Below are 16,389 nucleotides of genomic sequence, written 5' to 3' on the forward strand. Positions count from 1 at the left end.
CATCTTGAAGAACATCAGCATTTTTATTATAAATATTATTTTGTACCAAATATAATATTGCTATATTTATTTTACTAACATCCACTAAATCTTGCCATATTTATTTTGTTCTTGGCAGGGACACCATTGACTAGAATGTAAGTGGTTCATCAAACTCTCTCTGCCCCCTACAGTTCCAATAGTCTGTTTGAAATCTAATGATCTAATGACAAGTTCACAACCCTACCTTTAAGACATTTCTGTGGTTCTGTTGGAGGTAATTTTTCTGTTTTTGGTTCCTTATGAACTATAGGTTTAGAAGCATGTATACATTGTATAAGAGTTGATTCACAAAGATTTAAATCTTGAAGTTCTTGTGGAATTAAAAGTAATTCTAACTTGTTATGTACTGCTCTAGCTGACATTTTGTTACCCTCTAACTTGTCACAGAGGTACTTGCATATAATTTGCCGTGTGGGCAGATCAAATTGTTCCTGTGCAACAAATAAGCAGCAAATTTGTGCCACTTACTTCTGTTCTCTTCTTCAGTTTTTACCGGCCGCCAGGGCCACCGACCACGGGAACACCGCCAACAGGCTGGCGGTGCTCCCACGAGCATTCTGACCGCGGCGGTTCAGCCGCGGTCAGAAGCGGCAAGTCGGCGGGCTCCCGCCGACTTACCGCTGCTCGGGGGAATCCTTCATGGCGGCGGAGCGCGCTCCGCCGCCATGAGGATTCTGACAGCCCCTACCGCCATCCTGTTCATGGCGGGAAACCCGCCATGAACAGGATGGCGGTAGGGGGTGCCGCGGGGCCCCCGTAAGAGGGCCCCGCAAAGTATTTCAGTGTCTGCCTTGCAGACACTGAAATACGCGACGAGTGCAACTGCACCCGTCGCACCCCTGCAACTACGCCGGCTCAATTCTGAGCCGGCGTCCTCGTTGCAGGGGCATTTCCTCTGGGCCGGCGGGCGCTCTTTCGGAGAGCGCCCGCCGGCCCAGAGGAAATGTTCAAATGGCCGCCGCGGTCTTTTGACCGCGGTGCGGTCATTTCACGGCGGCCGTCCGCAAAGGTTAAAATCACCCCCTATGTGTTTGATGTTTGCAGTGAGTGTGTCAACAACATATACAAACACAGTCTGGTTTATCTGAAGAAACTTTTTTAAACTTCCTAATCTTTTTAATCCTCATGTTCTCTGCACTCATGTTCAGTACCAAAGAATCTAAATTGAACATCTTCCCAAACCCTTTCCACCTTTTCTACTGTACCATGCAAAAGAGCTCTATTCATTTCTCCTAAACATAGGCAGCAGTTCTGACATTGTAAAGCCTCCTAACTAAAGTTTGCATGTTTTAGTGGTGTACAGCTAACATTATGAAGTGATGAAAGGTGCTTTGGCACACTTGCTTTGATAGACATGCTAGTGAGTGTCCCTGTAAATTAGTATACGTTCTTACTTAGCATGGGTCTTATCCTTGAAACATACACATCTTCCTTTTCAGACTTCTGCAAGGAAACATCCATAGGAAATTTCTCAGTATATCAATTGATTCCTGACGAACACTGCAAATAGTGCAATACTTCTATTTGTAAATGGGGCCTGTCTATGCTTTCAGTGTACCTTTGCAACCTTCATTTCCTCTACATTTCTAGGTACATCTCTTCTTTTGAAATAGGACTACCATCCTTCATCTCATAATATTGTACAGTTGTTTCAACAGCATGCACTAATGTGTTTTCTTGGAAGTAGTTTTCTTCATCAAAGAAAGGCCCAGCACTGGAAGTTTGTTTCCATTCGCCACTGGAAAAATGTGCAAAAGTTACTTCTATTCAAAAGTCTTTTCTTTTGGCTTCTTTTAATCATTGACGCCACTATTTTATCTAGTTTTCTCATTCTGCTTAAAATCAAAATAAATAGTGTCCTCTTGATGGCAAATACCTTATCGACTACAGTCTCAACACGTTCTGTTTGTCTGACTGCTACTCTTCTCCTTTTATACTTTTTCATAGTTCTTATGAGATTCTGCATTACCTTACTATAAAACATTCTGACTCATTTCATTAAACTCCTTCTGTCTTCTGGTTAAACTATCTGGTTTATTGTATGATATTTTACTCATAGTGTCATGTACTTTTTCTCCTTTTGTTGCTGATTTGAAACTTTGTTTTTTATTTACTTGATTTTGCTAACTTTGTAGTTTTCAGATACTATTTTAAGAAATGTATTTGTTTTCTTACCAGCAGCTCTTTTCTCTTTCACTGGATTTTCTGCATTTTGTCCTTTTTGTAGTTGAGAAGATAGTAGCCTTGCTTCTGTTTCTTTCTTCTCTGTTTTTGATGACATTGTAACTGTCTGCATTTAAGTAGACTTGGATGACTGGAAAGAAAAAACAATATATTTAGCTTTTCATTACTAATATTAAGTTACGTATTTTGAGTATTTAACTGCCAACATTAACAGTTGTGTTACTATATTATGGCCACTCTTACTCTATTCATTTTCATGTTTATGTCTCTGTCTGTGTCAGCGTATGCATCGGTCTTTCCCTGGGTATACTACTGTATGCATTACTGTGTTTATGTGTATCTACCCATGTTTAAAGGTCTAGTTTTCTGAATGGGTGACTAGGCTGTGGAATAATTGACTATATATCTGAGTGCCATCTGATGTTTAAGTATGTATGCTGGTATATAACTGGCTCTTCTACTAACCCTATGGGTCTATAAATGTGAATATAAGTAGCTGTATGAATAGGTTACTGGCTGTGTTGGTGAGTACAGGGATATGTAGCTCTGTGCGCATCTGCCTCTAATTTTGTGGATATATAACTGGTTATGGATATGTGAGTGATACACATACCCCTGTCGCTGTCTGACTGGATGTTTGACTGGCTTTACATAAATATGTATGTGAGTTGCAGTATCGGTGGAAGAATAGATGTATATCTGGGCATAGAGGTCTGCAAGTGCACATGTAACTTAGTGAAACTCAAAAGGACAAGTCGTACATTTTAAACACAAAGGACCCTGCTTCATTGCATTCCTGCAACCTACCTAAGGGGTGATTTATGTGTACTAAAAGGTGTGTTTAAGGCTTGGCAAAGGGCTTTGGCATGCTAGGTTGAGCTGGCAGTAAACCTGTGCACACAGGCTCTGCAGTAGTAAGCCCAAGCCATCTTTGAAGGACTACTTGTCTGGATGCATTACTAGGTTGTGTCAGTACTTGGCTACATGTGTGAGTGAGTGTATTAGTCTCTCTATGAGTGCGCAACCAGATGTTTAAGAATGTCGGTGTATGACTGGTTCTTTTAGTAGGTCTATGGCTCTCTCAATGTGATTATAAGTAGCTGTATAAATAGCTTACTGGCTGTGCTTGTGAGAACAGGAATATGTAACTGTGTGTGCAAAGGGCTCTGATACTGCTGGATACACAACTGGTGTCTGGGTATGTGAGTGAATGTATAAGCATCTCTGTCATTATCTGACTGTGTGTGTGTGAGTGGCTCTATACTGTTCTAAATAGGTATGTGAGCTGCAGTATGGCTGGGAGAGTGAATGTATAACTGGGCATAGGGGTCTGCAAGTACATGTCTAACTCAGTGAAACTCAGAAGGACATGTTTCACCTTTTAAGCACAAAGCACCTTGCTCTATGGCTTGCCTACAGCCTAGGTCAGGGTGAGTTTTCTGTTGTAAAAGGACACTTTAAGACTAGTCAAGTAGGTTTTCTAATTCCAAGTCGTGCTGACAGTAAAACTGCACACTCTGGCTCTTTAGTAGTAGGCCTGAGACATCTTTTAAGGACAACTTTTCTGGATTGGTAAATAAGTTGTGTCAGTACTTGATTACGTATGTGTATGAGTCCCTCTATGGGAGTGTCATCAGATATTTAAGTAAGTATGCAGGTATATGACTAGTTCTTTTAGTAACTCTATGGGTCTCTAAATGTGCATGTATGTGAGTATATGAATAGCTTACTGTCTATGTTGGTGAGTACAGGGGTATTTAACTGTGTGTGAAACTGGCTCTGATACTGCTGGATACATAACTTGTGTCTGAGTGTGTGCATGAACGTTTAAGTGCCTTAGTTGCTATGTGAACCCTGTGTGTGAGAGGTTCTATGCTTTGGAAAATAGGTATGTGAGTTACATTATTGGTGGCATATTGTATGTACTACTTTGCATAGGAGTCTGCAAATGCATGTGTAACTTAGTAAAACTCAAAAGGACATGTCTTACTTTTTAAGGACAAAGCACCCTCTTTATGGCATACCCTACCGCGCATGTCAGGGGTGATTCATGTATACTAAAAAGTGAGTTTAAGGCTTAGCAAGGGGGGGGGTTTCATGCTAAGTCAAGCCAGCAGTAAAACTGCATACTCAGGCTCTGCAGTAGTAGGCCCGAGCCGGGTTTAAAGGACTACTTGACTGGATGGGTAACTAGGTCTTACAATCATTCATATATGTAGTCTAGGAGTGAATCAGGTCCTCTGTGGGTGTGCTACCAGATCTTGAGGTGCGTTTGCGGTATACCACTTGCTCTTTTAGTAACTCTACTGGTGTCTAAATGTATATATAAGTGGGTCTATGAATTCCATACTGCCTGTGTTAGCGAGTATAGGAGCATGTAACTGTGTGTGCAACTTACTCTGATACTGCTGCATACATAATTGCCGTGTGAGTGAATTTATCGGTGCGCCTCTCGCTGTCCAATTTTGCGAGTGGCTCTGTTTCTGTAAACGGGATTGTGAGTTGCAGTATGGGTGGGAAACTGGATGAATTACAGGGAATATGGGTCTGTAAGTACACATATTACTCTTTGAAACTTAAAACCACAGTTAAACACAAAGCACCCTGCCCAGTAGCCTACCTACAGCCTACCACAGGGATAATGTATATGTACTTACTGCTGTATACATAAGTGCTATACGGGCATGTCACTGAATATCTACATGCCTCTGTCTCTCACTGTCACAGGCTAGGTTAATTAGCAATTCTTTTCTACTTATGTATATAATTTCTAGAATAGGTGATACACAGCATATTTAAATATGCCTAGAAAGTCTCAAAGTACACATCTGACTGAGTATAACTTAAAAGGGCATGCCTTACTATCTAATCACATCAAGCCTCCCCTAGGACTTAACTACACCCTACCTAAACGGTATATAGTACATAGCTGCTAAGTTTCACAGGTTCATGCATGATGTACTGTTCCAGTCCACTATTTTTACTTTGAATTCTGAGACTTGTGGTGTTCTTTTATATTGGAATAAAGAAGGCTACAAGACCCAGCATTTAAAGAAAAACCTTAGTCTGGAGTAGCACATCATGCATTGCCCTGTGAAACGTTGCAGGGCTGCTAGTACATATTTAAATTGAAGTTTAAAGTTTAGCAACCATTTTTTGTGTGCTAAGTACACCATGAAGTAAAACAACATATGTACAGTATACAGTTCCAGCTCAACACATTGTTAAGCAACATGTCACACAAGGACTCTCACCTTCAGACACACAGTCATATACTTACACACCCAGAAAGAGAGCTACTCGACCACTAGTAAATATATAAAAACACTCACACCACCACTCACAGACTACCTCATAGTCGCAATACTTCAATATTTCAATCTAATTCACATGCCTCAAAATTGACTTTGTTCGTCAAATATGTTTTTGCTCTGATTAAATAGATTCAACTCTCAGAAAACGTGAAAACTAAGCATGAGAATGGCACACCACTCACATGCAAGACAACCATTATTGGCAACCTTTTCAACTTTACACTTGCTGATACTGCTGAAGGCAGCAAATTAAATGTGTTTCATATTTTACTTTTGTTACTCCACTTGTCAATGGTTATTGTGTTTTAACCCTTTCTTGCACTTCTGTGAAAAAGCCAAATATGATAGGGTGTTTGTGGGCATTTGCACATTTGTTGTGACCCTTAGCGTGCCCCCCCATGTAAATTTGCAACAAATTTGTGAATATTTACAAGGGTCCAAAAGCATATTTAGCTTACTTATTATTATACTTTACAACTTCACTGCCCTTCATAAGGAAGTCCCTATTAGGAACACACACCCTCATTGTCCATGAATGGAACTAAACAACCCTAATTTGAGAAAAACAGAGTACACTCTGTTTGATACTCTTCCCCCAGCACTCCTTTAGCAGAGTTTCCATAGTATCCCACTAGAGCCAGTAGGTCAGAAGTTAACAATGCATTCTAGAAACTGCACATTACTCTCCAGCTCAACTTCAGCATGTGTGCTTGACTGTTTGGAATAGCAAGCATATCCAAGAGAACATTCTTTTTTTATTTATTTTAACCATAGGCAACCACAGATGTAGTTATGACTACCTAATTTTAAGTATCTGTTTATTTACACCATCCAATCAAATGTATCATATTTTAGGAACAACTCATAGCCTGCATTTGAACTGCCTTTTATTTTCAAACCTATCTCATTCTGCTCCAGTCTTCTCCTGTGTGATATTCCTGCTTGCCTTCAAAATGTTTAGAGTGTGGGTTGTGGGTCACAGCTTTGTATTGGGCCAGAGGGTGTGCTATAAAAAGTGGCATTCATAAGGACCTGGGTTTTCCAAAGGTGGATATTACTTGGATTGGCCAGAGAGGGTTAACGTGGCATCAGTTGCTGCATTTGGTTGAAAGCATTACGGATTTCCAACACCCTGACTACTGATTGTGCACTGTGGGGCAATGATCTGAGCACACAAACTGTGGTAGGACTGGAAATCCTAATCCCAATTAATGGTACTTTTCCCTCAACTGCCTTGGTATTCTCCAACATATGCCAAAGGCAGAAATGGAAGTAGTCAAATGAATCCTGGCCACAGACAGACAAAGCCAGGAAAAATGGCAATAAAACTGTTTCTGCATTCCTCAGAGACCATAACATGGGCTCTATCTACAACAAAAACGTGCACTTTAAAGTGGATGGAATGCATAGAAGTGATGGAGTTCACTTCACAAAGAAAGGCAACAGGTGGTAGCTATCATCCCCATACAATAAACACAAAGGCTCTTTTCAGAACCATCCTGTTTCTTTAAAACTGTATTGTTTTCTTTTTTAATTACTTTTTTTTAACACTTTTTAGAATTTGTGGATATGCAAAAACAATTGAAGAAACTCAATGAAAACCAGCACATTTAAAATTCACAAATATGTAGGTGATTCTGTGCATCACACTGTGTAAATGATTCTGTGACTGGATGCATGCATGAGTGAGTGGGACTGCGAGCGGTATGTAAGTGAGTGTATCACTGAGTGAGTCTCTGAGTGGGTTAGTAATTGGGTGCATATGTGACTCAGTGGGTCCGTTGGTGGGTGCATGAGTGCCTGAGTGGGTATGTGAGTAGGTACGTGAGTGTCTAAGTGGGTCTATGAGTGGGTGTGTGAGTCTGAGTGGGTTGTCAGTGGGTGCATGAGAGGCTGTCTGTGATAGGGTGCAAGAATGGCTGTCTGTATCTGTGAGTGGGTGCATGAGTGCCTCAGTGGATCCGTGAGTGGGTTCATGAGTCTCAGTGGGTCTGTGAGTGGGTGCAAGAGTGCCTATCTGGGTCTGTATGTGGGTGTATAAGTATCTGAGTGGGTCTGTGATTGGATGCATGAGTATCTGGGTGAGTGTATGAGTGGGTCTGTGAGTGGTCGCATAAGTGCCTTGAGTGGGTCTTTGAGTGGGAGCATAAGTGTCTGAATGGTTCTGTGAGTGGGTGCATGAGTATTTGAGTGAGTTTTTCAGTGAGTGCATGAGTCTCTGAGTAGTCTGTGAGTGGGAGCACGAGAATCTGAGTGGTTCTTTGAATGGGTGCATGACAGTCTGTGTGAGTGGGTGAATCTCTATTTTTTGTTGTTTTTTTCCACGATATTCATGAATTTGTTGCAATGTTAAAGAGGGGGGCCTCATTGAGTGTTTTTTGACGTTTTCTGCCCCTAAGGGTGTGCAACAAATACCGTTATATCCCACCCATGGGGTCAGGGTACCTCCACCCTGACCCCTTACACCATTTTTTCAGCCCTGGCAACCATGTCCCGTAAATTAAAATGGAGGCCACAACTTTCTGCTGAAGTAGCGACCAGCCAATCACTGCACTCATTTTACCGAAAGCTTTCTCAATTCATCGCAAATTCATCACAAATTATTCACACACCTACATATACAATTTTGCATTTCCTTTAATATCTCAAACTACTGAACGGATTTAAACCAAATAACAAACAGCATGCTTTCTGGAGCAAAGCTAGCTTTCTGCCAAATTTGGTGTAATTCCATACAGCGGTTCGGGCTATAGTTGTGTCTCAAATCTCTATTGGAATTAACATGTGAAACACTTTTTGACTCCTGCCCCCGCTTTTCTTGGCCCCTGCTTGACGGATTGCCCCAAAACTTTCCATGGACAACAAGACCCAACCTGACAGTTTTTTTGGAAACGTTCATGAAGATTCGTGAACAGTGCCAAAGATATAGGCAAGTCCAAAAATGCTTTTCCTATGGAAACTAAGTCATAACTATAACTACCTATATATAATCGAAATGGCATTAATGTTGGAATACTCTACATGCAATGAATTCCAAGACACATAAGTGGGCAAATTTTACCCACACCAAAGAAATTGCAAAGTGCTACAGCTAGGCTAGTGTGCCACTTGTTATAAACTAGGACAAAGAGACAGACGTACTCCACCCAAATCTTGGACAGACATACTGCTTTTATTTAATACCTAGGTCTTGCACAAGTGGCTGACGAAGATCAGTTTGCTGTTTTTTGTTTTTCTCTCAGTGTCTAAACACTCTCTTCTAGGGTAAAGAGATCCATAAACTGCACTTTAAGTAGTAGTAGCCGGAATGTCAAATGCTGCCTTTGAGTTGTTCTCTGTTAACTCTGGCTCTTTTCTTGGTACCCTGGTCATACATCTGAGGTAAGCAGCAGAAGAAATATCGTATATAGGGCTCTTAGATTTAAACACTCGCCATTGTGATATGCATTGATCTGAAGGTCACAATTTCAGTCCCAGAAAGGCCATCGGAACATTCCATCCTCCTGGGGTTGCTGATTTGAGGACCTTTAAAATTGGTGAAAGAGTGACACCTGTTATGTACGGTGTTTAGAAATAACAAACATGAGGCAGTGTATCAGCCAGGTGATGTTGTCTGTGGTAACTTAGTCTATGCCTGTTGTTTTGGTGAGTCGACTTCCAGTTGCACAAACGAGCTCATGTAGTCTGTCTTTCATGGCTGAATTTATAGAAAAACAAGCACTGTTCTAAGCACACTTTTCTAGAAAGGCACTTTACAGACTGACAGATTTTTAAGTGGCCTAGATGTGCTCAGTAATATTTCCCTGCCTTCCAGGAACCTTCATATTTTAAACTAAGCAGGTATTTCCAGGTGGTTGTCGTGCAAATAGATGTGCGCATTCAAAACCTTTTCTGAGAAGCCTTTGATGGTTGCCCATGGCAGCAGTAATTCCATTTTAAGCTCTAATGTTACTGAATAAAGGACTCCAGGCTAAAACTCTTCATGTAAAAGAACTATAGTCTCCCTACTTGTCCTCGTTATATGTAACAACTTAAACCTGGCGACCCAGTTATTCTACATCTTGTATAGTTTTAGGAGTAATCACATGAATGTGTTGTTATTGGAGGCCAGGAATGTCTTCCCCTAGGAGCCAAAGCTAGAAAAAAATATATATATTTTTCAAATTATTTAAAGCGTCTACTTATTCCAGTGATGAACCGAAGACTTGTTTATTAAATCATCAGTATTTGCATTAAAGCAATAAATTACAACTCCCTGAAGGTTCTGTGCAGTGCTACTTCATTGATCTAGCACACAGTAAAGTTTTTATGGTCATTTATGGTCGCTATTTGTGCTTTGATGGTGGGATGTGCAACCATTTAACCTGTATATCCCTGATTGTTGTGCTAAGGATGGCCCTGGCTTCCTTCCTCCATTTTCCTCTTTCCATGCACACGTACCCATTGAAACCTGCTCCTCACAGACACACAACCCACACACATCACACACCAAAAATGTAGACATGGTGAACATGAATTCACAGTACTGGGGAAGCATGTCTCTTTCATGGGAAAGGATGTCTTTTTTGTTTCGCATTTGTTTATTTGAAAGAATCACAAATAACAAAATACCACAGAGGTAAAAAGGACAGTCATGGCAGCTTTGGAAAGAAAACAACAACATTGTACATAGATAGTACTGATGTATACAGAAATAACACTTGACCTTATGTGCAGTGAGAGGACCGGGATCCCCTTCCCGGTGTGAGGGCCAGGAGCGCCTTTACTAGAAGGAGGAGAACCATGTGGGGAGGAGTGGATGATATAGCTCTTGATCCAGACAGTTGGCGCTAATGGTCAGAAAAGGATATGTCCTGCCAACGAGATGAGGCGCAGGGGCAGTGATGGTCAAGAGACCAAAGTCCCACCTGTGGTCCAGATATGTCATCATTAATGAGGAGGGTGAGAGAAGGCAGAGAAGAGAAGGGGTCCCGTCTCAGTGAATCGCTAACGAGAATGGCCTTCAGCGAGTACTGCTAGGAAAATAGGCAGGTGGGTCCGAAGTCTATGATGTAGAGTATCAACATGGTGGAGAAGTAAGGGTAGTACTATAAGAAAGAAAAGGATACTATGGAAAACCTTATAAGATAGTCTCATTGTAAAGGGATACGAAGCCCTTGCGCCATAGGGGTAGCAAAGACAAGATGGGGGGGGGGGATAGGTTAGGGCCTTAATAGCAGAGATTGGGGAATAAGAAGAATAGGACGTTGGTCAGAGGAAAACACAGAAAAGTGAGAAAGAAGAGGGAGTTTCAGGGGGGATAGTATGCGGAGGGAAGGGGACTCTTGTTAGGATAAGGAGAGCAGCTATGAAGGGACGGTAGGTGCTAATGCATGTAGGGCTGTACGTCTGTAAGGCAGTTCAATCTACTGATACTGGAGTTGTAGGGTCTGATTCTCTAAAACCATGTGCACAGTTGTCACCTAAGTGTGCAAAAAGTTGATTTTACAACATGAAAATCCTTTTCGAGCATTTTCACAAGATAAAATATCATTACAAATGTGAAAATTCTCGCCTTCTTGGTGAACCTTTCTGCATGAGTGGATCTGGGTTAGAGGAGGAAGATGTACTCTTAGGAGCGTCGCATGTGATCAGCTTTAAGAAAAAAGTATAAACCCTCTCGAGTTGAAATCGTACGGTATTGACAAAGATTTTCAAGGTGTTTGCTACCATGGATGCATGTGCACGTGCATTGATATTGCACGTGAAAGAATGTTTATAGGGTGGGTCCTTATATTTCATGGTGTTATGGGGGCCGGCTTCCCAGGAAGAAAAACGTGTTTTTGCGAGAAGAAAATACGCTTTTAAAAAGTGCAAGACACACCGTAAATAAGAGAGTTCTCAGTTGTTTGTACAAGTTGTGCCATCTTTTTTTCAATTTTCCAGAACGTTTGCCTATATTTGTAGACATTCTGTGGTGGTGTTGTATCTAAAGCACTGCCAGCATGGCTACACAATTGCCCCTCTGCAAAGCCCTAGGCTGCTGCGGGGAAAAGGGCGACTCTAAAATGCCATCTTTCTGTGCCTGTGGGTTCCTTATCTACTAAATGCTAAAGGAGCGGGGAGTTACACAAGCTGTATATGTTGCTGCCTAAGTGGTCCAGGTGTCTGAGATTTCTTAGTTATGCCCCATCCGTCCCTTGTGCTAAAGGGGCATGGCACATTGAATTCCATGGAGTGCTTGAAGTGTCACAGAACCAGTGCTTCAGAACTTATTTGTATCCAGTCAGATAAAAAGCCTCGAGCTGTTCAAGCCTTCTACGTTTGCCTGAGCTCCATAGCATGCAGAGAACCTCTAGACTCCAACAAACCACTGGGGTGGCTTAGTAGCAGTCCAGATTGGCAAAATATTTCCTCTCGCCCCTCCCCCCCACACCTCCACCCCTTGCGAAGATTGGCAGATCATTCTGCATAGTGGTGTGACTCGAGAGTTCTTGTAACAGCTGTATCTGGAGGCAGCAAGGCCTGGATCATTAATATCGCAATCCATAAAGCACATTGGTAAGCAGTGATCAATATCTCGTACAATGACCCATGTATTCATATAGGATATATAGGTCAGTTTGTCCCAGGCATTAAATCTGTGCATGTGACCACAGGAGATGAATGATATTTAAGCTATCCAGTCATATAATATCAGATTAATCAGCCTGATCGCGTGTAGACATATTTGTTGAGTCGTTTAAAGAAGTGTATGTAAGTTGCCCCAGGCACCCATTAATGCAGCAGATGAGTAATACAAGCAAATATGTTCTGACATATGCACACTGCATTAATAGCCTTCTGACGCGCAATGCACCCTTCCCTAATATGCCCCCTCCGCCTGGCTGCACATGTTTACAGTGTTAAACGTATTTACAAACATGAGGTTTGAGTCAGCGCCAGCTGCTTCTCTCTGGGGCTGCATACACCGGGCTAGAAGATTGACAACAGAAAGGCTGTTGCATCGATAAATTGGGCAATGTGTGGTGTGACCTGTGCAAAATTGCCTCTCACATGACTGCAAATTAGAGCATTACAGTCGAGTTGCACGTTCTACTGGTGATCTTATATAGTGTGTATCTGTGGCACGCATGCGCGGCTCCACCAACTGAGACTACATCTTTAGTGTGGGAGGACTTGAGTTGATAAAGTTTGGCCGGTTTTTCGAGCGTGCACAATAGCGAGCCCTCATTGGCCAAGAGGTACGAGGCTGCCCTCCAATCCAGGGCTGGGCAGCCATCAGCTCCGGGGTTGCTTTGACAGGCCCTCCCTGCCTCTCCCACCTGGCAGAACCTTGGACAGCGGGGAGGCGCCTTCAGCTCCCTGGGCCGCCTGGACCGGTTTCGCAGCTCAGGTACTGGCACCCCAGCTCTCTGACTTCACTTAAAATAGGAAGAAAAAGAACGCATTTGCTAGGGGCGCCCTTCACGGAAATGGGGCCAAAGCTCACTAGCCGGCCTTGGAGATGCCTTCTACCCGGCTTCAGGGGCCAGCGGTCCAGGCTGCTGCACCGCTCCGTGTAGTCCCGTTGTACTGCCGTCCGATACCAGCAGACACGTTTCTGAAGTCCACGACGTATGAGGAGAGAACTCCAAGGATTTCGCCCCGTATATTCTGGAAATGGAGCACCGAGTCATCCGGCGGGTTTGGCTATTGCAGCTTCTGTGCTTCCTCTCCCTCTGGGGCTGGGTCTCCGCTCAGCTCCGGTACTCGGTGCTGGAGGAGGCAGAGCCGGGGACAGTGGTGGGGAACGTGGCCCTGGACCTGGGCTTGGCCGTGGGGGATATTTCAAGGCGCAGGCTGAGGCTTGGGTCTCCGAAAGGCAGGCGGCACTTTGCTCTGGACTTAGGGAATGGCTCCTTGTTGGTGAGTGAACGCATAGACCGGGAGAGCCTGTGTGGCTCCTCGGTAAGTTGCCTGCTGTCAGCGGAGGTGATGGTCGACAGCCCCCTGGAGCTCTTCCGCCTTGAGGTGGAGGTTCTGGATAAGAACGACAACGCACCCAGATTCCCCAGCGCACACCACGTTGTAAGGGTCACAGAGTTGGTAACAATGTCAGGAACGCGGTTCCCGCTCGAGAGCGCCCAAGACCCGGATGTGGGTGCCAACAGTATCAAGGAGTACAGACTCGATCCAACCCCGTACTTTTTGCTGAGTACTAAGCGCCGTAAGGATGGAGTCCTGCTCCCGGAGCTGGTTCTAGATAAAGTTCTAGACCGAGAAGAGCAAGCAGAGCACCACTTGATATTAACGGCCCTGGACGGGGGTAACCCAGCTAAGTCCGGAAGTACTAACATAACTGTGTCGGTATTGGATGTCAATGACAACGCCCCTGCCTTTGAGCATGCAGTATACAAGGTGAACCTTACAGAAAACTGCCCAATGAACGCTCTGCTCATCACTCTCAGTGCTACAGACAGAGATGGGGGTCCCGATGGGGAGATAGAGTACACCTTCGACGACCACACCCCGGAGTCAGTGAAAGACCTGTTCAGCCTCAACCCTTACACTGGGGAGATGCGAGTCCGAGGTCTTCTAGATTTCGAAGAGACCGGCTTTTATGAAATATCCATCAGAGCCAGGGACCACGGGGTGCCTGAACTGGAGGGGCGCTGTGCTGTCCACGTGACCATAGAAGACGTCAATGACAATGCACCAGTGCTGCTTCTGAATTCACTAGTCTCCTCAGTTCCGGAAAACACCTTGGTGGGCACTGCAGTGGGACTCTTCCGGGTTATTGACCAGGACTCAGGTCGCAATGGAGAGGTTCGCATAGAAATCCCCCCAGACCTGCCATTCCAGATCCGATCATTTGAAAACCACCTCTCTCTGGTCACTTCCGGCATCTTGGACAGAGAAGTAGTTTCTCAGTATTCCATTGAACTGACTGCCAGGGATCTGGGGACGCCTCCATTGGAAGCACGATCAACAATCATCCTAAATATTTCTGATGTTAATGACAACCCCCCTCATTTCTCGCAGCTGAGCTATGAGGCCTACATCAAAGAAAACAATGAGCCTCACACCTTGTTATGCGCTCTTTCTGCTTCTGATCTGGATGAAGATGACAATTCACATCTCACTTATTCTGTTATAGAAAGCCACCCTTCAGGCCTCTTTATGTCTTCATATATTTACATAAACCCCCAAAGTGGTGCCCTTTATGCACAGCAGTCCTTTGACTTTGAAATCTTCCAGGTTTTACACATTTCTGTGATGGTCGAAGATGGTGGTTCCCCAAAACTCAAGAGCAATACCACAGTTCATGTTTTTGTTGTAGACCAGAACGATAATTCTCCCTCCATTTTATATCCAGTAGCTTCCAAAGAGCAAATTGCAGAACAGAAAATCTCTCGATCTGTGCCTGGTGGACACCTGGTCAGTAAGGTGATAGCAGTGGATCCAGACTCTGGATACAATGCTTGGCTCTCCTACTCGATTATCCAATCTACGAATAGCTCTTTGTTTCAGATAGCTCCACACACAGGAGAAATTCGAACTGTTCGTCAGTTTACTGACAGTGATGCCTCGGAGCAAAGTATTGTCATCCTAATCAAGGACACTGGGCAGCCACCTCTGTCAACCACTGTTACAGTGTTTTTATCATTGGTGGATGACATCCTTGAGAAGGTCCCCACTGCTCACAAATTATACCCACACGTAGGTCACAAATCAGAAATGACCCAATATCTGATTATCTCCCTGGTGGTGGTCAGTCTGATTGCCTTTGTTACTTTCATCTTGCTGTTTGCCAAGTGGTTTAGAAAAGGAACCAACTCCAACGTTCTGTGTTCCCCAAGAAGGAAACACCATGGGTTATTTTCCGACCATTCACACTCAGCTCTTCACCTTCATAAAGATGGTACAGCTGGCAAGTATGTGGAGGTCAGCTTGGGTCAGACGGAAACCCCAAAGCAGAACCGCAGGGCGTATTCTTCTCCTGGCACAAGGACCAAGGATTCTGAAGATATGAGACCACTGAACTTCCTTCAGCTGATGTACATGATGAATGGGTCAGATACACTGCTGTCTGGCACTGCTAGACTGAGGGATCTTCAACAGGTGAGCTCAAGCGTGCCTGGCCTTGAATAATGCTTAAAATATGCCAGCTTTGATCACGTGTGGTTTACTTCATAAGAGATAGACTGAGGGAACAATCAGAAATACTAGCAGCAGGTTGGCCTTTGTTATTGTTTGGTAATTGGTAAGTAATTGCATTTGTATTGCTCTCTTGTGTCAATTAGGAAAGTATACATTCAGCCAAAATATTAGCATATTGAGAAGTCATGCAGATGATATTAGGTTGTATGTACAGGTGTAAAGTGAAACCTGGGTATATGGTCTCCTAAAGCAACTGTGTCTTACAACTAATATAAATGAAAAAATCAAATTGACAATATTGCATTTACAAAGAATTGAGGTTAGAACCACATGAAGGTAAGATGCACTTGATAGTTAAAAAGGTAAATAGAGAAGCAAGGAAGGCCAACAATTGTCTTTTACAATGTCTAAGTGGATTATAGTTTGATCAGTGTTTTTCTAGTTCACAGCATACAAAATCACTCTTGTTTAACAAGCATATCGACTGCAATCTAAATATGAGCATCTTTGAAACATATTAAGCAAAGTGGTAGCAAAGAAATGATGAATAAAAGATTGCACTTTTAAAAATTCCAGCTTCCATGCTTGAGAAATACCTTTCACAATGCTTCTCCGTGCTCTGTGTGTATGAAGTGGTGCTGGGGGTGGGAGGAAAATGAAGGTTTCATTTCTGTGTGCTGTATGACAGGCTCTGCTCGCTGTGTGTTAGAACCCAGCAAGTCGGGCT

The 16,389-nt window shown here is 43.3% G+C and overlaps 1 protein-coding gene across 44 annotated transcripts in view; it reads left to right on the forward strand.

Annotated features, from left to right (window-relative positions):
* Positions 1-16,389, forward strand: part of LOC138245662 (protocadherin gamma-C3-like) — an 830,748-nt gene that overhangs the window by 713,106 nt on the left and 101,253 nt on the right. Inside the window, exon 1 of one of the 44 annotated variants that reach the window (XM_069199443.1) lies at positions 13,095-15,623. The exons of the other annotated variants lie outside the window; for them this stretch is intronic. Within the exon in view, the coding sequence (XP_069055544.1) occupies positions 13,182-15,623 (2,442 nt within the window). The 5' untranslated portion in view covers positions 13,095-13,181. Of the gene's footprint in view, positions 1-13,094; positions 15,624-16,389 lie in introns of those variants that run through there. 44 annotated transcript variants of the gene reach the window in all.

Source organism: Pleurodeles waltl, chromosome 7, assembly GCF_031143425.1.
Source record: "Pleurodeles waltl isolate 20211129_DDA chromosome 7, aPleWal1.hap1.20221129, whole genome shotgun sequence".
NCBI lineage: Eukaryota > Metazoa > Chordata > Amphibia > Caudata > Salamandridae > Pleurodeles > Pleurodeles waltl.